The following is a 26,418-nucleotide window of genomic DNA, read 5'->3' on the forward strand; positions in this document are numbered from 1 at the left end:
AGAGGGGGAGGAATAAGGATTGCGGATGGGGTGAGGGGTGAGAACGGTGGATGGGGCTGGGATAGGATGGTGGGTGACTATGGGGTGTGAAGGTGAATGGGGCAGGGAATGGGGGCCGAGGAGAGTGAGTGGGGTGAGGATGGGGTGTGAAGATGGTGCATGGGTAGGAGCTGAAGATAGTGGCTGGGTGCAGAATGTGGGGATGAGGATGGTTGATGATGCGGGAATGATGTCTGAGGACAGTGGATGGGGGTGGTTGAGGATATTAAATGGAGCAGCTCTGAACAAAGCTGATATTGGGGTGCTGGGCCAATAAGTCAGTTAATAATTTAACTGATGTGATGAAATTATCTGCATGACAGCAACACTGACCATTAAACTAGTTAATGGGGGAGGGTGACATTATACCAGGCAGCTGGAGTGCTGGAGACAGCAATACTGTCCTTTCAATGAGGTAGCAATGGAGGATGATATTAAGCCAGGTAATTGGTTGGCTGGCTTGTCACCTGGTGTCTCTGCCTTGCTGTGGTGTAACAGTGTGCATTTTTGAATGATTGCCCAGGAGGGCTGGGAGGGGTTTTCATCAGATTGGTCTGTGGAATAGGAGATGCAGATGAAATAAATACCCCAATCCACCAAGTTGGGTGTTAAACACAAATCTACCACCTTGCCCTATAAGCAGAAAAGTTGCAGTGGAAATGAGAGGGAAATAGACAGTAATGGCAGACTTCTCCATTGTTTTCTCCACAACTTCTTGATTACCTTCAGGAGGGACATTGGTGACTACCAGTAGTAAATGCTGAAAGGAAGCCACAAGCAACAAGTGCACAACAAATAACAAAAACAATATTTTTTAAAATGTTTGAACAAAGTACAAAACAGGAAAGGCAGCTTAGGTCACAATAGAATTGCAGCTGTCCATAAAATAGCATAAAACCCTGGATCCCACTCAACCCCATACACCTGCCTTCTCGTCATATCCTTTGGTGCCCTGACCAATCAGGAAATGATTACCTTCCACCTTACATGTACGCACAGACGTGGCCTCTACCGCAGTCTGTGGCCGAGCATTCCAGAGATTCGCTACTCTCTGGCTAAAAAAATTCCTCCTTACCTCTGTTCTAAAGGGTCACCCCTCAATTTTGAGACTCTGCCCTCTAGTTCTGGATGCTCCCACCAGAGGAAACGTCCTCTCCACAGCCACCCAGTCAAGTCCTTTCAACATTTGGTAGGTTTCAATGGGATCACCCCCACCACCGCATTCTTCTAAATTCCATTGAGTACAGGCCCAAAATCTGCCAAACGCTCCTCATATGTTAAGCCCTTCATTCTTGGAATCATGCCAACATTGCATTTGCCTTGTTTACTACAGACACGTCCTGTAAACTAATCTTCTGGGAGTCTTATACAAGGAATCCAAAGTCCCACTGCATCTCTGAAGTTTGAACCTTCTCCCCATTTAGATAATAGTCTGCACTATTGTGCCTATACCAAAATGCATTATCATACATTTCCCAACCATCTGCCACTTTTTTGCTCATTTTTCTATTTGTCTGAGTCCTGCTGCAGTCGCATTGCTTCCTCAACACTGCCTACCCCTGCACTTATCTTTGTATCATCTGCAAACTCTGCCACAAAGCCATCAATTTCATTATCTAAATCATTGACAAACAATGTGAAAAGTAGCGGTCCCAAAACTGACCCCTGAGGAACACCTCTAGTCACTGGCAGCGAAACAGAAAGGGCCCCTTTTATTCCCATTCGCTGCCTCCTGCCTGCCAGCCATTCTGCTATCCATGCCAGTATCTTTTCTGTAACGCCATAGGATTTTACCTTGTCAGGCACCTTATCAAATGCCTTCTGAAAATCCAAGTAAATGACATCCACTGCTTCTTCTTTGTCACCCTGCTTGTTACTTCCTCAAAGAACTCTAACAGATTAGTCAGGCAAGATTTCCCTTCATAGAAACCATGCTGACTTTGACTTATTTTATCATTAGTCTCCAAGTACCTTGAAAGCTCATCCTAATAATAGACTCCAACACTTTCCCAACCACTGAGGTTAGGTTAACTGGCCTATAATTTTCTTTCTTTTGCCTTACTCTGTTCTTAAAGAGTGGAGTGACATTTGCAAACTTTCAGTCCTCTGGAATCATGACAGAATGAAGTGATTCTTGAAGAGCATGACCAGTGCATCTGTTATCTCTTCCGGAACCTCTTTCAGGCTGGGATGTAGTCCATTTGGCCCAGGTGACTTATCCACCTTAAGACCTTTGAGTTTGTCTAGCACTTTTTCCTTTGTAATAGCAATGGCATTCACTCCTGCTTCCTGACACTCACGGACTTCTGGCACACTGCTAGTGTCTTCCAGAGTGAAGACAGATGCAAAGTACCCATTAAGTTAATCTGCCATTTCTTTGTCCCCCATTATGACCTCACCAGTGTCATTTTCCAGCAGTCCAATATCAACTCTCATCTCCGTTTTACTCTTTATATAACTGAAAAAAACTATTGGTATCCGGCTTTATATTATTGGCTAGTCTGCCATCAGATTTCATCTTTTCCCTATTTATAGCTTTTTAAGTTGCATTTTGTTGGATTTTAAAAGCTTCTCAATCATCCAACTTCCCACTCATTTTTTCTACCTTATATGCCCTTTCCTTGGCTTTTATGCAGTCCTTAAGCTCCTTTGTCAGGCATAGTTGCCTACCCCTGCCATTTGATAACTCCTTCCTCTGTGGGACATATCTATCCTGCGCCTTGTGAACTATTTCCAGAAACTGCAGCTACCTCTGCTCTGCCATCATCCCCGTCAGTATCCTCCTCCAATCCACCTGGGCAAGCTTCTCTCTCATGCCTCTGTAATTCCCTTTATTCCATTGTGATACTGATACATGTGAGTTATGCTTCTCCCTCTCAAATTGCAGGATGAATTCAATCACATTATGATCACTGCCTCCTAAGGATTCCTTTACGTTAAGCTCTCTAATAAGTTCTAGGTTATTACAAAACACCCAATTGAAACTAGCTTTTCCCCAAGTAGGCTCAAGCACAAGCTGCTCTAAAAAACCATCTTGTATGCATTCAAAAAAATTCCCTATCTTGTGATTCGATACCAACCCGATTTTCCCAATCTCCTTGCATATTGAAGTCCCCCAGTACAATTGTGTCATTACCCTTATTACATGCCTTTTCCAGCTCCCTTTGCAATCTCAATCTCAATCCCACATCTTGGCTACTATTTGCAGTCCTATATATGATTCCCGTAATGTTTTTTTTATTCTTGCAATTTCTTAACTCCACCCACAAAGATTCAACATTCTCTGACCCTATGTCACCTCTATCTAAAGATGTCATCTCTTACCACCGCCTATGCCTTCCTGCCTGTCCTTTTGATATTTTGATGTTAAGCTCCCAACTATGGCCTTCTTTCCACGACGAGTCAGTGATGCCCATTACGTCATACCGACCAATCTCTAATTGTACCACGAGTTTGTCCCCCTTATTTTGAATGTTACATCCATTTAAATACAGCACCTTCAGTCCTGCATTCTTTGCCCTTTTGAATTTTGCCTCTGTGATACAATTTAACTCTTTGCTCTGTCTGCATTTGTACTCAATCACTGGCTCGTCCTTCCTTATGTTCATGTTACATCCATCATCTACTTGTAAATCTGCTGACTCATCCTCAGCTCTATCATCCTGTCATGCTAGTTTAAACCAATCCCAACAGCTCTAGTAAATCTGTTCTCAAGAATATTGGTCTCCTCAGATTTAAGTGCAACCTGTTCTTTTCGTACATGTCCCACCTGCCCCAGAAGAGGTCCCAATTATCCAGAAATCTGAATTCCTGCTCCCTGCTCCAATTCTCCAGCCATGCTTTTATCGTGGCACAGGCAGCAGTCCCAAGATTAGTACCCTGAGGTCCTGCTTCTCAGCTTCCTTCCTAACTCCCTATATTCGTTTTTCAGGACCTCCTCCCTTTTTCTTCCTATGTCATTGGTACCAATTTGTACTAGGAGTTCTGGCTGCTCTCCTTCCCTTTTCAGGATATCATGGATGTGTCCAGAAACATCTTGGACCCTGGGACCTGGAGGCAAACTACCATCTGTGTTTCCTCTTTGTATCCACAGAATTGCCTGTCTGTCCCCCTGACTATAAAGTCCCCTGTTATTGCTGCCATCCTCTTCAGTTCCCTACTCTACTGAGCCACAGGGCCAGACTCAGTGCCAGAGGCACGGCTGCTGTTGCTTCCCCCAGGTAGGTCATCGCTCCCAACAGCACTCAAAATTGAGTACATTGTAGAGGGGGACGACCATAGAGGTGCTGTCCACCATCTGATGTTCTGCCTTCTCTCTCCTGACCGTCACCCATTTATCTGTCTGCTGTAGCCTTGGGGTGACTACCTCCCTGTAGCTCCTGTCTGTCACTGCTACACTTTCCCTAACAATCCAAAGGCCATCAAGCTGCAGCTCCAGTTCCCTAACACAGTCTCTAAGGAGCTGTATCTTGATGTACCTGGTGCAGATGTGGCCATCAGGGATGCTGGAAGTCTCCTGGAAATCCCACATTTGACATGCAGAGCAAAACAGTGACTCTGAAGACATACCCACTATCCTCTCAAGATTCAAATAAGAAATAAGGAATGAACTTACCTACTTACCTTGCCTTCACCTGTTCTTGTCGAAGCCCTGTTGAGCCAAAGCCTTGCTATCCTGCCTCAGACTACTGCAATGCCGGCCGCTCCCATGATGACCGTTCTGCTCAGCAGTGCCTCTCCTTTATAGAGACTGGATTTCCTGTCGAAAATCTTTGTTGGACCTGCACAGGAACGCTCCTGTTGCGTCTGCACAGTACTGCAATCAATATAGATATAGAGTGCTGCGCAGCACTCCAGATACGGTTTCATCAGCACCCTCTAAAGTTGCATCAAAGTCTATTAGTATTATACTCCATATGTCTTTCAATTAAGTCCACCATTTATTAACCTTCCTAATTACTTGCCCGACCTAAATGCTATCTTTTGTGTTTTTTTTAAACCTTTTGTACTGCAACTTTGTTTAAACAATAATTTGTTTTTCAATATTTGAATTTTCCCACATCATACTTTATCTGACAACTTCTTAACCACACACATAATCTGTCTATATCTCTGTACAGTTTATTTGTGCTCTCTTCATGACTTGCTAAACCGCCCATCTGAATATCATCAGCAAATTTGACTGCAGTGCACTAGGTTCCTTGATCTAAGTCAATAATTATAGCTTATGAGTTTCACTGATATCTGTAGCACCCAATCGGTTGTTAGCTATTTACCTATCCATATTAGTGTATTATTATCAACCCCATGAACTCTTATCTCATGCAATAACCTTTTCTGCAGCACCTTTCAAATAGTTTATGGAAATCCAAATACCTTGCATTAACTTGTTTCTCTTTCATCACCCTGTTTGTTATACCCTATATCGTCAAGTACACAATATTTCCTATCATAAAAACATGTTGACTCTGCTTTATTGCCTTTTGATCTTCTAAGTGCCCTACTGTCACGTCCTGAATGCTATAATGGATTTTAGTACCTTTTTTCATCTTGTTTTAATTTCCTCCCTCTATACCCTTTCATTATCTATTTTAATGGTGATGAAGACTAAACCAACATGTATCTAGTGTACACCATCCCGTATGTTAATTAGAGTGGTAAGGGAAAGAGGGAAAAGTGAGGTGGCTGTGCCGTATGAGCAATATGTGATTGGTAAAGAACAAGAGGCCAGAGGAAAGAGTTGTAGTGTATCATGAACATGTGAAAGGGGTCACTGCGCATGGTGAAGAATCCTGCTGATAAGCACATTGTACAATCTTGACAAAGCCCAATGCACTGTCAGGAAGACTTACTGAGCCATGATTCCAGATACTTTGTTCATAAACAGACTTTTCAATTTGCCCTGCCTGCTTTAAAATTATCCTATTTACTTATTTCCTGTTGCGTTCTTTCTTCCAATAGGAGATATTTCACATTGCTCCGCATTAAATCTAATCTGTGATTGCCCAATTCACCAGTATGCCTATGTTCACTCTGTTTGCTACCATTCTACGTCATTCCAGAGTTCTGTATCATTTGCAGGTCTGTGATGCAGTGGAAGTGCAAAATCAGATTATTACATTACGCCAAAAAGAGGATTGTTTATAAGAGGTGGAAGTTTATCAAAAAGGTATAAAATTGATTCAGATTTTTTTATCACATATACAGTAAAATGTGTCATTTGCGTTAACAACCAACACAACCTAAGGATATGCTGGAGGCAGACTAAGGAGAGACTGATAGATCCAGATGAGACCTACCATCAGCCCTCGCTCTTCTTTCTTCTTTCTGTTTATTCTGAATTAATTGTCCCCTTTTTTTTACATAGGCTCCTCCTCCCTATTCTATACACCACCACCTCATTCTTGGCTCCTGCCATCATGCCTTGTCTGCTTTTTCCCTTTCACCAACAATCCTCAGCTTCTATCCATGCTTGAAAACTTCACATTAATTTTGACTATTATGCATAATATGAGACTCCAGTGATTTAATAAGAAAGCAACACTCAGTGTTTTTACTTGTACTGTTTCAAAATCTTGCATACTGTCCCACTCTGGAGTGTAGATAGATCTTATTGAAAATGTTATTTTTATTTGTAAAATTGTAGCCTCATATAAAATTCCTGTGTTCATTTGATATTTTACCATTTTTTAGAATTATTTGGTACTATTTTTGTGGTTATTTTTAAAGCTTTTAATAAGGCTAATCTAGCCCCTAATCTTATCCAAAGTATACAGATAATGCAATTAATTGATTTTAGCAATTTACTGTTTTTCTGTGTTTAGTGCATGCTTGTCTTATAAATGATAAATTTGAAGAAATTTCCTAGCAGTGGGATTGTATTGCCCAGGGCAAAGATTCAGAATGGCAGTGATTGGTGGAGAAGGGAGATGATGGATTGCTATACAAGGGTATGCAATTCTAACATGGAATATTGTGAATCCTGTAAATATGTAGCAGGTCTCTTATCACCTATATAAACACAGTAAAAGTATTTTGAATGCAGCCTTCTTTGTGAGATCTGCCTTGTCCATAAAACTGTAAGACATAGAATTAGACTTTTCAGCCCATCAAGTCAGCTCCACCATTTGAGCATGACTGATTTATTTTATCTCTCAATCGCATTCTCCTTCTCCCCATAACCTTTAACACCCATACTAATTAAGAACCTATTAACCTCCATTTTAAAAATACCAAATAGCTCGGCTTCCACAGGCGTCTGTGTCAATAAATACCACAAATTCACTACTTCTTCAGTAACGTTGCTCTTAGTTAGTGACCCTCCTCCACAATACGATTAAAATAACATCTGTTGACTGTTTTGTTTTTTTTTTACAGTTTTAACTGCATGGACTGGAAGCTACTTCCCCCAGCCACAGATGAAATGATAGTGAGATCCATGCTCATTAAAGGTCGCTTCATGGGTGACCCTTCTCATGAATACGAGAAAACAGTAGTTAAGAAGGTCAATGAAGAACAGACTGATCAGGACATTGATGTAAGACTTCTGACCAGAAACAAATGTTTATAATCGATGGAAATTGCTGAAAAGTAAAGGCACTAAGGATAACAGTGGCAGAGGATGCCACAGATTTACTTGCCAAGGACATGAAGGCTCGAATTTAGCACTGAAAAGCAGAAAAATGCTGCACAAATGTTTGAGAGAGGGATCTCAAGTGCAAGAGGTAGTACAGATATAGAGTGAATTGGGTAATGAAGGGCACAAGAAAGGATAGGATAGGTTTATGATGCTTATATGTAAATGTATAATGTATGTTAAATAAGGTTGAAGAGTTATAGGTGATTGTGATGTTGTGACAACAACCAGAGACCTGTTTTTTTAATAGAAATTACTAAATGTTCATGGATGCCAGATGTTCAGGAAATTTAAGAAGGTTGGCTGGCATAAGGAGAATACTGCAATGCTAAGAGAGAAGATTCTGTAACAATCAGTACAGAATCTATATGACTGGAGTGCATATGCAACAGAGATCTGATTACATTACTGAATGTATTTTCTTGGCCACTAAAGAGTAAAAGCAATTAAAGACAATTTTACAGGAAGTAACAGAGGTGAAAAGCCATAAGGGTGATGATAATGGGCAGCTTTAACAAGACTAATGTAGATTGGAGTAATAATAATATTAGTGTCAGTGAGGAGGAGGAACTTTTGAAATGTCCAGAAGTATTTCTGAGAACTCAAAGATTCTAGTGGAATAAGGAAGGAGACATTTTTTTTTACTGTACATTGGTATATGTTGTAAATTGGTTTTGGGAAGTGAGATGGACCAACCGGAGAGAGTATCAGTGGTGGCACATTTGGGAAATAATGATCGTATTATCATAGAAGTTAGAATAGCTATGGAAAAGGGATATGGATTACTCAAGGGTAAAATTTGTCAACTAGAAGAAGAAGAATTTCCATGAGTTACAAATGGATCTAGCCTGGAAAATTAGAATTACAAATTAGTGAACAAAACTGATTGAACAATGAACAGGCTCTGAAATGGATGATCAACCATGATCATTGTAAAGGTGAAGTAGGCCTGATGGTCCAAGTAGCCCACTCCTGCTTCTATTTATTATCTTTTTAATTAGATTAGTGTGAATGAATAATAGTTTTTTGATAATGAAATGGGGGAGGGGGTCACTGAGGTCGTCAGAAGTTCAGAGGAAGAGTCTGCCGTCTGAAAAATTAACTCTGCTTCTCTTTCTACAGATGTTACCTGACCTGCTGTGTGCTTCCAGTATTGATTTTGCATTTATTTCAGAACTGCAGACTTTTTAAAATTTTATTTTGACGCAGGAAGTATAGCTGATGCAATGTACAATAAATGGACTTTTTAAAAAAAAGACAAAATGAAGAGTGCAATATAATTGGTGTCATTGAGATTGAAGTCATGGAAAAGGAGAGACAGTATCAACAAGGGTATATCATTGCCTAAGAAACAGGAAACTGAGTAGCAGTAAATAGTTGTTTTACAAATTAAACGAAGTGTGCAATGACATTCGCCAGAGATATATACTAGGATAACTCTGATTTTTTTTGAATTAACTTACAGTTGAATGTACAGGGCTCAGTTCCTGAATTTATAAATGACTTAAAACATTTAGTAAAGTGTAAGGTTAACAACATATGTCTCTGTAGTCGGGCTGAGTGGAACATGTAACAAATAAAATTTAACTAAACATTCGCAACAGATCTTTTTGGGAAAGTAGTCTAAGTTTGGCAGCTCAGCTGCTTAGGCTATAGGTAAGGGATGTCCAAAACTGTGTGATCTTCTGCCTCATAAAATCATTGAAAGGTTATATAGCATACAGTGAAGCCACTGGCACATTCAATTCATCTTGGTTTGTGCAAAAGCAATTTGGTTGGTCCCTCTTTACTACCAAATCCTCATAACCTTGTGATTATTTTTCTTTATCTTTTATGCTGCAATTTCCCTCTTCAACTCTCCAGAAATATATTTCAAATTCTAGGCACTCAAATGCAATAAAGTTTTTCTTCTTATCCCACTCGGTCCTTTTGTCAATCATCATCATAATTCTATGCCCCTTAGTTCTGCTGCCAATGGGAACAGGTCCTCGATACTCTTTGTAATACTTTTCATTATGTTAAATACTTTAAATCACTTTCCCAAGGAGGAAAACCCCAACTTCTCCGGTCTGTTCACACAATTGAACTCTCCAGTGTTAGTCAAACTCTTCTGCACCTTCTCAGAATCAATTGGTGTACTTCAAGCTATGACACATGGCTTAAGAGGTAGGCTCGGAGGGGACAGACTGGGAAATGAGAATGAAGATTGTGCTAGTTGTTGAAGATCAGCACAGCTCAGTAAGGACAAGTTAAGGTCAGGTTAAAATTATAGTTGTTGATTTGGAACTTTGAAATTATACAGTACCTAAATTTTTTGTTCAAGTTCAAGATGAAGGAAGAAGAACGCTTGACATCCACAATTGAGCTAATAAACAGAGAAGCTGCAATCATTCCCAGGGGTGCATTTATTATGACTCCTCGAGGTGAGGTCCACATGAACAGGAGCTTTGAAGGTAAAGACTCTTTTATGTTGAGGCTTCACTTGGTAGAACAAAGAAAAACACTCCATAATTTAATAATAACTATTATTGAGCCTCTAAATCACAAATCTTTGCAACACAGGTTGATTCAAGACAATTAAAACTTCATTACCATCCACAGGCAAAAACAGCGAATGTTGAATCACTCAGCAAGTGAGAAAGTATACTCATTTGGGTGTTATCTTGCTGGCTTCTTTCTACAATGTCTCCAGTAACTGAATACCATTTCTCTCATAACTAGAGTTATTAACAGTACTCCAATCGTGTTTGAATTTAGATCTCCTGATGTCATGTTAGCATTGCCTTGGATTTTCCCTCTATTCTCCTGACTCTGCAGTACATGATTAAACAAACTAAAACCACTCATGCAGACTTATCATTAGTTTGATTTAGTGACTTCTGCACAAGGAGTGATGCAAATTATCCAGAAAATTTCAGTCCTAGTAAATTACTTACTGTGCCTTTTAAAGGTATTCAGTCCTCAACCCTTTGTTCACGTAAATAGGTATTACAACTGGAGATGTTGATCAAATTGACTGAGATTTTGTATTTGTTAACCACATGCTCCTTTTTTCACAGCAGAGCTCAAAGAAATTATGAAGCATTAAGGCCTAAAAAAATTCAAAAACTGAAATGTCAGTATCTCGAAAGTATTCACCCTCCATTTGCTCAGTACTTTAGTCTCATCTGACCACAAGACTTGCTTCCACATCTTTACATTATCTTCTAAGTGGTGCTTTACAAAGACGTTACGAATAAGGATAGGTTGTTTTTTTTTAGCCAGGGCTTCTTCCTTGCCACTCTTCCATAAATATCCCTGTTCTGCAAGGCTTTAGAGATTGTGGAGCCATGAACTTCAAATCCATTTGTAGCCTCAGACTTTGGCCGCTCACCTAGAGTGACTGTTGGCACCATAGTGGCCTCCCTTATAAGAGCCATTCTTTTGTGACAACTAAGTGGCCTGACCTAGACAGTGTGGCTGTGGTTTCATATTGTTTCCACTTTTTCATGATGGACTGTACTGAGATCTGAGTTACGTTGAGTGGCTTTGATATAGTCTTGTACCCTTCCTCAGATTTGTGCGTCTCTATTATAATTTCTCTGATTTGTTTTGAATGCTCTTTTGTCTTCATTTTGGCTTGGTCTGTTGAAATTCTACCATACCATTGGACCTTACAGAGAGAGTGTATTTATTCTTATGAATTTATTGAAAACAGGAGATGCTCCAATTTTCTACACCAACAAACTGGGTGAGTTGGTAAGTTAATTTGTTGCAACTGAGTAAAATTAGTTTAGTAATTACAAAGGGGATGAATACATTTTCAGCCTCACAATTTTGATTTTTAATTTTTAGTAAATTGTTGACAGGTTTAAAATTTTTCTTTTGGTTTGACATGACACACAATGTTTTGTAGATTAGGTCAAAAATTCTACTTCAATATAGTTGTGGGGGCTGAATACTTTTTCAAGTATTTAGTGAATACTTTTCAGTGTATCCATTCTGGACACTATACAGTACAACCAGACTTTTAAGGCTGTGGCATGTTTACCTATCAGCATTGGCTAAGTGAGTAACAAAGTTGGGGTTTCAAGTCCAACTCAAGGCCTGAACCCTTAGCTCTGATAAGGTATTCTAAGGATCAGCCATTCTGGATTGGCTGTTGTGCAATGAACTGGAATTGATTAGCGAGCTTAAGATGAAAGAACACTTAGGGGCAAGTGATCATCATATGATCAAATTCACCCTGAAATCTGAGAAGGGGAAGCTAAAGTCAGTTGTATTAGTATTACAGTGGAGTAAAGGAAATTACAGACGGATGAGAGAGGAGTTGGCCGGAATTGATTGGGAGAAGAACACTGGCAGGGATGACGGTGGAGCAGCAATGGCTGGAATTTCTGGTAGCAGTTCAGAAGGCACAGGATATATACATCCTAAAGAGGAAGAAATGTCTTAAAGGCAGGGCAACACAACCATGATTAACAAGAGGAGCCAAAGCCAACATAAAAACCAAAGAGAGAGCATATAATAGAACAAAAATTAGTGGAAAGTTAGAGGATTGGGAAGCTTTCAAATACTAACAGAAGACAACTAAAAAAGTAATTAAGAAGGTAGAGATAGAATACAAAAGTAAGGAAGCCAATAATATTAAAGAGGATACCAAAAGTTCCTTCTGATACATAAAGTGTAAAAGAGAGGCAAGAGTGGATATCGAACCACTGGAAAGCGATGCTGGAGAGGTAGTAATGGGGACAAGGAAATGGTGGATGAACTGAATAAGTATTTTGCATCAGTCTTCTCTATGGAAAACATTAGCAGTATGGTAGATGTTCCAGGTGTCAGGGGCATAAAGTTTGTGAACTTAACATTACTAGAAAGAAAGTTCTTGAGGTACCAAAAGGTCTGAAGGTGGTTAAGTCATCTGGACCAGATGGACTACACCCCAGGGTTCTAAAGAGGTGGCTGAAGAGATTGTGGAGGCATTAGTAATGATCTTTCAAGAAACACTAGATTCTGGAATGATTCTGGAAGACTGGAAAATAGCAAATGTCACTCCACTCTTCAAGAAGGGAGAAAGGCAGAAAAAAAGAAACTATAGGCCAGTTAGTCGGTTAGTCCGGCCTCAGTGGTAGGGAAGATGTTGGAGTCGATTGTTAAGGATGTGGTTTCAGGGTACTTGGAGGCACATGATAAAATAGACCATAGTCAGCCTGGTTTCCTCAAGGGAAAATTTTGCCTGACCAATCTGTTGGAATTCATTGAAGACATAACAAGCAGAATAGACAAAGGAAAATCAATTGATGTGTACTCGGATTTTCAGAAGGCCTTTAACAAGGTGCCACACTTGAGGCTGCATAACAAACTACAAGCTGCAAATATTACAGGAAAGAATCTAGCATGGATAAAGCAGTGGCTGATTGACAGGAGGCAAAGAGTGGGGATGAAGGGAGCCTTTTCTGGCTAGCTGCCAGTGACTAGTGGTGTTCCACAAAGGTCTGTGTTGGAATCAATTATTGTTTACATGCCAATGATTTAGATGATGGAATTGATGGCTTTGTTGCAAAGTTTGCTGCTGATATGCAGATAGGTAGAGGGGCAGGTAGTTTTGAGGAAGCAGGGGACTTAGATTAGGAGAATAGGCAAAGAAGTGCCGATGTAATACAATGTCAGGAAGTGTATTGTCATGCACTTTGGTAGAAGAAATGAAAGGGTTGACTATTTTCTAAATGGAATGAAAATACAAAGGGATTTGGGAGTTCTTGTGCAGAATTCCCTAAAGGTTAATTTGTAGGTTGCGTCTGGGGCAAGGAAGACATATGCAATGCTAGCATTCATTTCAAGAGGATTAGACTATAAAAGCAAGCATGTAGTGATGAGACTTTATAAAGCACTGGTGAAGCCTCACTCGGAGGCTGTTTTGGGCTCCTTAGAAAAGGTGTGCTGAAACGAGTGAGGATTCAAAAGAGGTTCAAAAAATGATTCCAGAATTAAATGGCTTGTCGTATGAAGAGTGTTTGATTGCTCTGGACCTGTATTCACTGGAATTTAGAAGAATAAGTGGTGACATAATGGAAACCTATTGAATGGTGAAAGGCCTTGATAGAGTGGATGTGAAGAGGATGTTTCTTATGGTGGGAGAGCCTAAGACCAGAGGACTCAACCTCAAAATAGAGGAGCGTCCTTTTAGAATGGAGATGTGGAGGAATTTCTTGAGCCAGAGAGTCGTGAATCTGTGAAATTCGTTGCCACAGGCAGCTGTGGAGGCCAAGTCTTTATGTATATTTAAGGCAGAGGTTGATAGATTCTTGATTGTCAGTGCATGAAGGGATACAGGAAGAAGGCAGAAGATTGGGGCTGAGAGGAAAAATGGATCAAGCATAATGAAATGATGGAGCAGACTTGATGGCCCAAATGGTCTAATTCTGTTCCTATACCTTATGGTCGTATAATGCCCCAGTACAGGTACCTGAATGAATGCTACACTGAGAGAGGCACTATCTTTTGATTAAGCAACCTCCTGTCTATTTTCTCAGAAAACAGTCATATGGTATTGATTCTCTCTCAACAGATGCTGATTAATTTACTGAGTATTTCCAGCATTTTCTGTTTATTTTGTTTCTCTATTTCCACCTTTTGCAGTTTTTTTGTATTTCTATTATTTGCTTATTTATTTCATTGCAATTTGGTTTGTGCAGCTTGTTACCATTATAGCAGTCACTGTCCTTCAAAATATGATTCATTGCCTGTATATCTGGAAGGTGTGAAAGGCTTTTACAAAATTTCAAGGTCCATTTTCTGTCATATAATGCCTATTTATTGGAGGAGCAACTTGTTGGATCCGTCACCTTGGTTTGATGGTTGTCTCCCAACTGTATTTGATCCCAGGTTTACCAGTGACTGAAGCCGGGAAGCTGAAGTCCTACCTTCACTTTACTAAACCAGCTGTGCTGAAGAAGAAGTCATTGCTGTGGCAGGCCAATTTGGAAGAATCTATTGATTTTCTCAATTCTCTTGAAGATGACGAATTAAAAGGTAGGTCACCATTTGCAGAGTTCAGTGGCTATGGGGATTAAATGGTGAGCATAGATTATCATTGATCTCTTAAATGGAGGGGTTATGGGATTAATTTAGGAAAGTGGTGCTGAGACAAAGGAACAGCTATGACTTTACTTAATGGGAAGAAGAGGAAGAAAACCCATAGCTCCAAGTGGAGTCATCGGGACGCCGTCATGATGGCGTTTTCTTAGCAGGCTTTCTTATTTTTACCAGGCTGAGTTGCTAGCTCGACGCTCAACCCAGCACGGATGGAAAGCGTGCAAGGGAGTGGCTGGATTCGAACTCGGGAGCCTTCGCTCCAAAGTCCGGCGCTGATGCCACTATGCCACCAGCCAGCTTACTTAATGGGAAATCAGACATAATGGGCCAGATGGCTTGCCCTGCTGCTCTTTGATATGTTCTCATGTGACTTAATTACAGAAATTAATAGGACAGGTAAAGATTATGCAGGTTAGGGCATCTCCACTGGAATGCTGGGCTAGTGTGAAGTTTCTATTTGGCGTCATACAGCATGGAAATAGGCCTTTCTTACCAACTTGAAAATGTCAATCAAGGTGTCTGCCAGACCTAGTTCCCAATACCTGATTTTGGCCATATCTCCCTAAACTTATCCTATCCACGTACCAGTCTAAATGTCCTTTAAACCTTGTAATTGTACATGCCTCTACCATTTCCTTTGGCAACTCATTCCATATACTCACCAACCTCTGTGCCAAAAAAAAAAGTTGCCCCTTAAGTCCCTTCTCACCTTAAACCTATGCTGTCTAGTATTAGACTCACCTACCCTCAGAAAAGACCCAGACTATTCACCTTATCTATGCCTTGTGTGATTTTATATGCTTCTATTACATCTCCCCTCAGCATCCTATCCTACAGGGAAAACAACCCCAGCCTACTCATTCTTTCCTTATAACTCAAGCTTGCCAGAACCATTTACCAGCTTTACATCTTTTCCAATAACTTTCCCACTAATGTCAGGCTTGCCAGCTTATATGTTTAGAGCTTTTTTTAAATACCAGAACAACATTGGCTACCCTCCAATCCTTTGGTACTTTTCCTGTCGCTAAGGATGTTTTAAATATCTCTGCTAGGGCCACTTGTCCAGTCAAGCCTGTTTCACCATTCTTTCTGATCAAGGCAAATCTTTCCCGGGCCTCAACACATCTCCTGTGCCAGTTCCACATTGCTCTTAACTCACCAATTTCTCAAAAAATATCTACCTTTACTATAGGTATCGGATTAAGCATGCTTCATAGCCCTCTGTGGTAGAGAATTCCAAAGGAAAAGAACAGGATGTCCCTGTAACGCTGCTGCAAGTTTTTCACAATACTTCCAACATGTGACAATAAACTTGACTGCCCTTCTGCAAGAAGAAATTCCCATGCACCTCAGTTTCAAATAACCATGTTATCTTGTAAGAATGTCTCCTTGTAGAGACTCTCCCACTAATGGAAACATCTCAGCACCTCTATTGTAATCCCCTGTTAGAATCTCAATAAGATCATTCCTCTTCTAAGTGACAAAGAATGCAGGTCTCACCCTTTTAGCCATTTGCGATTGGACAACTGTCTCATCCCAGAACTAGCCAAGTGAAACTGTTCTGGATTATCTCCAGTGCTATTATATCATTTATTAAATAAAGCGAGCAAAACAGGACACGGTACCCCAGGTGTGGTCTCACCAACTCCCTGTTCAATTGTAACAATAGAACTCTATTTTTAAATGCCAACTCCCTAGCAATAAAGGTCATTATGCTATTTGCCTTTTAATTTAACAGCTAAGTTGCCTAATTTAACCCAGCAACATTGACTGATGGGCTAGCTGGAAGTTTGCTGTCAACCGTAATGCTGGAAGTGCTGCGGAAGAGGGCTCCAAAGCCCAATTGCTAGAATATCTGCCAGCAAAATTACTAATGCCACGGATCAGTCAAGGTTATCAAAGAAAGCAATCAATTTAATGATTTTTTTTACTGCAAATGCTTGAAATGTAAAATCAAAATGCTGGGAAGACGCAGTGGATTAGGGAGCATCAGTAGAAAGAGAACAGATGAATGTTTCAGGTCAAGATCTGCCATCAGAACTGAGAAGGAAAGGCAGCTCTGTCTCAATAGCAGAGAATACAGAGGAGGGCAATGGATGGTATATGAGAAATTTCTCTGATGAGGTGGAATAATGTAACCATGAAGGGTTAGTTAAGGTCCCTTGCCTGTGTATTTTGTTGCTAATGTTCTGGTATGGGTGATGTATGGTCTGGTCTAAGGATGGATTATACAAATGTGGAAAAAAAAGGATGGGGAAGGCAGGTAGAAATGGCCAGTGTCAACACAACAGAAAGAAAGAGCAAGTTATCTAAAGTTAGAGAGTCTAATTTTGAGTCTTGCAAGCTGTAAAGTGACAGGAGGGATAATAAGATACTGTTCCTCGAGCTTACATTGTAACAGTACAGGAGGCTGGAGCCAAAGTTTGGGTAGGAAATTGTGTCAGTTTAATGCTTCATATATAAAGCCCCAGGCTGTAACTGCTGCAAAAGCTGGCTGCACAAGGAACATTGTTCTTTCAGGTGTTTTGGGATCTTGATGCGCTTATGATGTTTCAATGTTTTTGAAATGGGAATTCCTGACTGGCAGCTACCATTGCAACCACCTCTTCCCCTAGTGCAGCATAAAAATCAGTCTTTTTAAGTCATCATCCCCATGCTGGCTCTCTGAACTACACAATTGATCATACTTCTCTGCTTTCTTTCTTAAAAGTTTTTGCGCCTCAACTATTTATTCAATTCTGTTCTCCTTTGAAGTCAAGATTCTAGCTGACTGAAGGAGGTCTAACACTACCTATATTTGAGAAGGTCTACAAAGAAAAACCTGGGAACTATAGACCAGAAGGCTGAACATCTGTGGTAGTTAAGTTACTATATGGGGTGCTAAGGGATAAGATTAGAGATGATCAGCATGGCTTTGTGTGTGGGAGATCACATATAAAGCAGAAATGTGGAGGATGTTTAGGAAGTACTTTCATGGCATTCTGAATAGGCTTGTTCCATTGAGACAGGGAAAGGATGGTAAAGTGATAGAACCATTGTTGATGCGAGGTGGAGCCTTTAGTCAGTAGGACGAAGGAAGCATACTTAAGGTTTAGACAGCAAAAGACAGGGCTCTTGAGAGTTATAAGGTAGCCAGGAAAGGACTTTTGGATTTAGGAGAGCTAGGAGGGGACAGGAGAAGGCCTTGGCATGTAGGATTAAGGAAAACCTTAAGGTATTCTACACGTATGTTAAGAATGGAAAAATGACTATAGTGAAGGTGGGTCCATTCGGAGACAAAGGGTGAAACATGCCTGAAGTTGGAGGAGGTAGTGGAGATATTAATGCATACTTTGCTTCGGTGTTCACTAGCAAGAGGGACTTTGACAAATGTGAGGTCAGCGCAGAATAGCCTAATGTGCTGGATCATGTTGAGGTTAAGAAAAAGGAAGTTTTAAAGCTTTTGAAAAACAGGATAGATAAATCTCCAGGACCAACGGGATATACCCAGGTTGCTATGGAAAGCAAGGGAAGCAATTGCTGGGGTGTTGGCAATAATATTTGTGTCCCTACTGGCCGCAGAAGTTGTACCAGAGAATGATAAATGTTGTTCCTTTGTTCAAGAAAGTTAATAGGGATAATCTTAGGCATTGTAGACTAGTGAGTCTTACGTCAGTCGTGGGCAAATTAATTGAGAGGAGTTTTAGCTACAGGATTTACTAGCATTTGGAGAAGCATAGTCTTAGTAGTAATGGTTAATGTGGCTTTATGAGAGGCATGCAATGCCTCACGAGCCCGATTGAATTTTTCAAGGAAGTGCCAAAACAAATTAATGAAGATTGAGTGGAAGTTGTGGTGCATATAGATTTTAGTAAAGCATTTGACAAGGTTCCAATGGAAGGCTCATCCAGAAAGTCATGAGACATGGATCCATGGGAACTTGGCAGAGTGGATTCAGAATTGGCTTGCCCACAGAAGGCAGAGTGTGGTAGCACATGGAGCGTATTCAGCCTGGAGATTAGTGACTAGTAGTGTTCTGCAGGGACCTGTTCTGAGACTTCACTCTCTGTGAGTCTTATAAATGATTTGGTTGAGGAAGTGGAATGGTGGATTAATAAATTTGCCGTTGACAAAGTAAGTGCTTTAGAAGACCAGACGTTGTCCTAGCACAGGAAATGTAGCAGTCAATTTAAGAACAGTAAGATCGCATAATAATGAGTGAGAAATAGATGTTGGCATGGACACCACCCCACTGCCCCAAGCTGTGTGTATATACTGTATGTGTACTGTGGATTCTGGTTAATTGGGCCACCAGTTAAGCGGGGCAGCCACTTACTTGGTACAACTCTTAAAGAACAAAAACTAATCGAGAATATAGCTGGGATTCCCTTCATTTATTTGGGACACAATACCACTTAATTAGGACAGGAAACTGTTACTGAACGGTTTGTAACTAGCGTCAGTTGCATGCAGTTGCGTGGTCATTAGATACTACACTGTGCTTGAGCAAACAGTTTTTAAATAGCATCAGGCATGTGTTCATCTTCAAAAAGCAACAATTTTTGTCACCATTGGTTGGTGGGAAATAACCTGTAAGACAATTCAGAACTGTTTTGCTTACCACAGTTTCAAGCATTCGGGCTTGGAGATGCCAGAAATGGCCAGGAATGAAAATGAAACAATTTCACTACTTCAACAAGTTAGAAACTACGAAGGATTTACAGGTATCGACAATTATATTGAATGAAGATTTGGGGGATGCAATTGTCGACAGCATTTTTCGAAGGCAGTCTTTTATCTGCACTAGGTGTATATGCCGATTTTGTTCGCTTACAGTCAAAAGAACACGATGCAGATGTAATCCTTCATTGATAACTATTAGGAACTAATACACTGTTTTATGGTACTGCAGTGGTATTGGTAGTGTTTTAATTTGTTCTGTATTTCATTTAAATACATAATTTTTTACTCAGTTAAATAGCAGTTTGTCTTTTTTATACCTGTTTAACTACTTCCATGGAACTTCGGCTAATTGGGGCAGCTACTTAATTGGGCTAAAATATGCTAGTCTCGATGTGCTCCAATTAATCAGAATCCACATAATATATATAAATGTCTATTTTACGATGGCAAGACACTGCTGGATATTAAAAACATCAAATAGTGGAGATGTAACCAACTAGCAGTGACAGCAGTGGAGCAGGACTTGTTGCAAATTATATTGCAGCCTGCTTCAGCCACACAGGGAAGATGGCATCAGAGGCAGTGTGCAGTCCAACAAATAAATCTTATTGCAATCACAGGACCTTGTTGCGCAGTGGTAATGTAGAATACCATGAGTCTGATTCATTGACGAGACCAATTGCCGGGGGAGTTGCATGGCCTCTGTGTCGCATGGATCAGGCCTTAACGCTTCGGGGTCGTCTGTTGCAACTGCCAAGGAAAGAGATGCCGGAGCTGGCTGTATGCCACTGGATTCCGGGCTGTGTTGGGGGTTGGACCCGCCCACAAATGCTGCCCTCTAGTGGTCAGTTGATGGAAGACAACTGGATTGCGTCCATTTGTGACTGCACGTGCCTAAGATGGGGGCTGCTGAGGACTTGTTCTTGCAGAAGCATGGCTCCAGGACATCCATGTATTATCAGTTTACAGGCCATAAGAATCAGGGACTTGAACTATATCATGGGTCCCTAACCTGGGATTCATTGACTCCTTGGATAATGGTATTGGTCCATGGCATAAAAATGGTTGGGAGCCCCTGGGCTATTTTATTTTTTATATTACTTTATTTTTGTAACTGTTTTTCTGCTATCACCATTATATGTGCTATATGTGCTGTGTGTGACTGTTGGTCCTGTGTTTTTCACCTTGCACCCAGTTTTGTTTCATTTGGCTGTATTCATGTGTATGGTTGAATGACAATTAAACTTGAACTTGAGGTCTGGCTTCACCAGTACCTTGTACACAGTATCATGATCTCCCTCCATCCTTCTAGTAATAAAGGCTGATATTTTATTTGCCGCCTTGGTAACCTGTTGCACTTGATAACCTTTGGTAACCTGTTGCACTTGATAACCTTTTGTATTTCATGCCCAAGTACTCCCATGTCCCTCTTCACAACAGCATGCTGCAATCGTTCACAATTTAAATAATAATCTGATCTGTTATTTTTCCTTCCAAAGTGGACATATTGTGTGCAGTTTTGGTCCCCTAATCTGAGGAAAGACATCCTTGCCATAGAGGGAGTACAAAGAAGGTTCACCAAGTTGATTCCTGGGATGGCAGGACTTTCGTATGACAAAAGACTGGATCGACTAGGCTTATACTCGTTGGAGTTTAGAAGATTGAGGGGGGCTCTTATTGAAACATATAAAATCCTAAAGGGATTGGACAGGCTAGATGCAGGAAGATTGTTTCCGATGTTGGGGAAGTCCAGAACGAGGGGTCACAGTTTGAGGATAGAGGGGAAGCCTTTTAGGACCGAGATGAGGAAAAACTTCTTCACACAGAGAGTGGTGAATCTGTGGAATTCTCTGCCACAGGAAACAGTTGAGGCCAGTTCATTGGCTATATTTAAGAGGGAGTTAGATATGGCCCTTGTGGCTAAAGGGATCAGGGTGTATGGGGGAAGGCTGGTACAGGGTTCTGAGTTGGATGATCAGCCATGATCATACTGAATGGCGGTGCAGGCTCAAAGGGCCGAATGGCCTACTCCTGCACTTATTTTCTATGTTTCTATGTTCTCACATTTACCAGCATTATTTTTCATCGGTGGACCCTTGCCTAGTCACTTAAACTATCTATATCTCTCTGCAAGCTCTCATCCATGGCGTCTTTTCCACTCAATTTAGTGGCATCAGATATGCTAAACTCAGTCCCCTCATTTAGGTTATTAATGTATATTGTGAACAATTGCAGGACCTGCCCCAACCCCTGTGGTACCCTGCTCATCACTGATTGCCAACCAGAGAAACCCTCATTTATCTCAACTCTCGGCTTTCTAATGGTTAACCAATCCTTTATCCGTGCTAATATGTTACCCCCAATTAAATGCATCCTTAATGAATAAGTCTTTTATGTTGTGCTTTATTGAATGCCTTTTGAAAATCCACCTGATCCTCTCTTATCTACTGTGCTCATTATACATCATAAAAAAACTCAAGTTTGTCTAACAGGACCTTCATGAATACAAGCTATATCTGCATAATGGAACCATTTCTATCCAGACGTCATGATATTTCTTCCTAAGTGATAGCTTCAAGCATTTTCTGACTACAGACATTAAGCCAACTAGCCTATAGTTATTTGCCTTTTGCCTACATCCTTTTTTTTTAAGCAGTAGGGTGACATTCACTATCTTCCAGTCTGTTGGGTCCTGCTCAGAACCCAGGGAATTTTGGTAAGTTATCACAAATGCCTCTACTATAAGTTCTGCCATTTCTTTCAGTCGCCTGGGATGCATTCCATCAGGACCAGGGGACTTATCTATCTTTAAACCAACTAGTGTGCACCTCTTTAGAGACAGCTTTAGTAATAATTCATCCCATCATTTCATTTTCCCACTATATCTTTGTAGCTCTCCAATATCCTACTCCCCTTTTCAGAGGCCTGATTAACTCTTATTTCCATCACCCTTCCAACTGATTACCACCCTGTGGATTTTTTTTAGAAGTCACCCATATCCTTCTATATTAAACTTCTAAAAGGCCAGATTTCCATCTTCTTGGCTCCGGAATGGGACAGAACCGGGAACCTTCTAACACAATATACTATTCGGCCCATGTCCATGTGAGTTCATAGTAGAGGAATCTCATTGGTCCATTCACCCTCAATTGGAATTGGTTTATTATTGTCACATGTACTAGTGTACAGGTATAGTGAAAAGCTTGTCTTGCACTGTTCGTATAGACCAGTTCACTACACAGTGGACTGAGGTAGTACCAAGTAAGTTAATAACAAAATGCAGAATAAAGTATAACAGCTACAGAGGATGTAGACAATAAGATGTAAGGTCATAACAATGTAGATTGTGAAATCCATAGTCCATCTATTCTTACTAAGGAGCCATTCAGTAGTCTTATGACAGCAGAATAGAAGTGGTTCTGGAGCCTGGTGGCATGTACTTTGTCTTTTGTACCTTCTGCCTGGTTGGAAAGGGGAGAAGAGAGAATGTCTGGGATAGATAGTATCTGATTATGCTGGTTGCTTTACTGAGGCAACAAGAGGTGTAGACAGAGTCCATGAAAGGAAGGCTGGTTTACTAAGCTTCTGTCTACTTCCTGTACTCTGAATCATTGTTATTTGTGGTAAGACCCACTACAGTGGTATCATCTGCAGACATGTAGATAGATTAGAGCAGAATCTGGCTACGCAGTCATGAGTGTACAGGGAGCTAAGGACACAACCTTTTGGAGCACCAGTGCCAAGGATAATGGTGGCCAGGATATTGCTGACAATTCATACCGCTTACAGTCTGTTGGTCAGGAAGTCAAGGATTGGGCTGTAAAGTGTCGTGTGTTACGTCTTGGAGCTTGGCCATGGATTTGCTTTGAATGATAGTATTAAAGTTGGAGCTGTAGTCAATAAGTAATAGTTTACCATAGGTGTTTTTACTATCTAAATGATCGAGAGAGGAGTTTAGGGCTAGAGAAGGGAGAGCTCTTTTGGCAATAACAAATTGCAGTGGGTCAAGGTTATCTCAGAGGCTGGAATTAATGGGTGCCAAGACCATCCTCTCAAAACACTTCATGACAGCAGATGTCAGAGCCATTTGGTGTTGTCATTAAGGCATGTTACCTTGTTCTTCTTTGGTACTGAGATGATAGTGGACTTCGTAAATCAGGTGGGAACCTCAGATTGAGCAAGAACAGGATGTAAGGACATGCCAGGGACATCATTCAAGCCATATGCTTTCCGCAGCTTCATTCTCCAAAAGGCTGATCTATGTCCACAATGATGACTGTGGGTTTAGGTGCATTGGAGGCTCTCAGGGTGGGTGATGACATACCGATCCCCCTCTGTTCAAAATGCGCATAGAATGTGTTAAGGTAATTGACAATGGATGTGCTGTTGTTGGTGATATTGCCTGACTTTGTTTAGTAACCCATTATAGTAAGTAAGCCCAACCACAACTGACGGCTGGCCTGGGCCTCCATTATGGACTGGTGTTGGCACCTTCATTGCTTTATGGAAGCGAGTATCTCGATTTCTTCTAAAGGTCAAGGTCACCTGATTTGAATGCTGCATTCCTCGACTTCAGTAGGGAAAGAATCTCCCAGTTCCTCCATGGTATCCAGTTTGGGAACAACTAGATTGTCACCAGAACAGTCATGTCTGAGCACCAAAAAGAGCTGATATAGAAGAGACCTCTCTATCTCTATTCACAAACAAGAGAAAGTCCACAGATGCTGGAAATCCGAGCAACACACAAAATGCTGGAGAAACTCAGCAGGCCAGACAGCATCTAGGAAAAGAGTACAGTTGACGTTTCGGCCCGAAACTGCTGAGTTCCTCCAACATTTTCTGTGTGTTCTCTACCTCTAATTTTGCCTGAGGATGTCATAAGGTCCATCCTGTGAATTAAGAAGACCTCAGGTTGTATGGACAGTCTGGTGAAGGAGGTGTGTACCATATTTCCATTAATCAGCACACAGCGTCCCCTTGGTTAATCAATTTTGTTCCCAATGGCCAAAAGCTGAGGTACTACCAATTCACTCCTCTCTAACATTCAAATTGTATGTTAGTTATAATACATTGAAGGTGTTGCATAAATGAACATTGTTGTTGAAGCAGGAGATACCTACAAAAGAAGACAGCACAACTTATGTTTTGTTCATTAGCACATTTCCAGTTCTCTTTATTTGCAGAGGAGCCATGAAAAACTGTAGAAGCTAGAATCTGGAGCAACAAATAATCTGCTGGGTGAACTTAGTGGGTCAACCAGCATTTATGGGAGGAGAAGATTATTGCTTTTTATTTGCATCTTCCACTTTTCTGTAATGTTTATATTTATCAAAGCGAAAACAATGGAAATCAACATTTTTTGCAAATCCTCTTGTCATAGCACAATTTCAAATTTTATTTCCTTTTTTTTACTCTAAAAGGAGAGCATTCCTGTGGGATGCATATATGGGGTTGTCATTGACAGTGGAAGTGATTTACTTTAATTCACTGACAGGAATCACATGAATTGTCAGTTCAAATCACAGGAACTCATTAATCATTGAATACAGTTTTGCTCCATTCTCAGCTTTGTTACTCAGGAGATAACCCAGTCATAATGGAACTGTTCACAGTCAAATGTCAGGGGAGCTGCCGACTGAACTTTGGCACATTATGTACTGTCTCCCTCTGGGAGCACACACAGGCCTTGCATTTGTAGGATTTTTATATCAGTCAAAAGAAGCACAGTTTATCCAGCTCTTTTTAGGGGATTGTAAGTAATGCTTGCTGGATATATTATTTAAAAAGCAAAACGTGTAATTTCACGGGATCACTCCCATAAAAGGATTGGTAGGCAGAGCTAGGGTGGCCATTGTGAATACCAAGAAGGCAAGTGTGTGTTTATTTTTTCATTGCTGGTGGGTTTGGAGAGGAATGTTCCCCAATTACTCAAATTCTGGATCTTTGTGATTGATAGGAGCAAGCAGATGTTTTTTCAATGTTTCCTCCTTCTGTCACTGCAGTAACTTAAGCTCTGCTCTGAAGTATTCCCTTTGCTCATGTCATCTTCATCCTACTGGATCAAGCTGATAGAAGGCATTGCACCATTGATTTTTGTTTCATTGCAGACTCTGGTATGTTTAATTCTCTGCTATTTTAAGTCCAAGTGCTAAACCCGAAGGAGTCTCTTACTTGTTACGTTATGAGAAATTTATAGTCTTTGGAGCCACATGTTGCTTCAGTGATTCATCTTGATCACCTATCCCACAGTTCCATTATTCTCTTGTTGAAACTTTCTGTTTCTATTCCTCAAAATCCTTAAAAATAGAAAATGCTAAACCAGGCATTTGTGGAGAGAGAAACAGGTTGAAGCCTCCCTTATATCTAATGTCCTTATTTTCAACACTTGCTAGTGTGTGTGTTTACCCTGTCAATAAAAATTTCTTCACTTCAGCTGTAGATTCCTTTTATTATGTTCAAACATTTTAATTGCATTCTGACACCTATCTTACCTGCTGAGTATTTTCGGTGTTCTTATTTTCATTTTCAAACTTTGAGCATCTACACTATTTTGCTTTCGCAACTTTAAGCTCAGGTTGTTAGGAAATGTTTCCAAAACAATTTCTTATTTCACAGACTATTTAATAACTGGTATCCCAGATTTCTCTGGCTGATCAACTGCAAGCTGTTTCTGGGTGTTCCAGGCTTTTACTTATATTACAGTTTCTCCCAACTGTTTAAAACTTTTAACCTCATTCTTAGGACCTGGGCATTGCAGGTATTGTCAGCATTTATTGCATGTCTCTAAATGCTCTGGAGAAGGTAGGGCTGATTCACCTTCTTGAAACTCTGTTGTTCTTCTGCTGAAGTTGCTCCCACAGTGCCGTTGGGGAGGGAGCTTCAGCCTTTAGACCCAGCAGCAATGAAAGACTGTTGATATATTTCCAAAGTCAGCAAGGAGGGATCTTGGAATGGAACCTGCATTGTAAAGGTCATAGCTATGGGCAGCTGTTGTCAGAGTAGCTTTG

The 26,418-nt window shown here is 40.6% G+C and overlaps 1 protein-coding gene across 9 annotated transcripts in view; it reads left to right on the forward strand.

The window, feature by feature from the left end:
- rsph9 (radial spoke head component 9) overlaps window positions 1-26,418 on the forward strand; it is a 198,308-nt gene that overhangs the window by 145,819 nt on the left and 26,071 nt on the right. For 7 of the 9 annotated variants that reach the window (XM_072247724.1, XM_072247733.1, XM_072247715.1 and 4 more), the window contains 4 exons: window positions 7,417-7,576; window positions 9,999-10,128; window positions 14,540-14,686; window positions 19,355-19,452. In XM_072247724.1, coding sequence (XP_072103825.1) covers window positions 7,417-7,576; window positions 9,999-10,128; window positions 14,540-14,686; window positions 19,355-19,452 — 535 coding nt within the window. Of the gene's footprint in view, window positions 1-6,034; window positions 6,209-7,416; window positions 7,577-9,998; window positions 10,129-14,539; window positions 14,687-19,354; window positions 19,453-26,418 lie in introns of those variants that run through there. The other 2 variants (XM_072247748.1, XM_072247706.1) reach the window with 2 other exon arrangements.

Source organism: Mobula birostris, chromosome 2 (genome assembly GCF_030028105.1).
Source record: "Mobula birostris isolate sMobBir1 chromosome 2, sMobBir1.hap1, whole genome shotgun sequence".
In the NCBI taxonomy this organism is placed as follows: Eukaryota; Metazoa; Chordata; class Chondrichthyes; order Myliobatiformes; family Myliobatidae; genus Mobula; species Mobula birostris.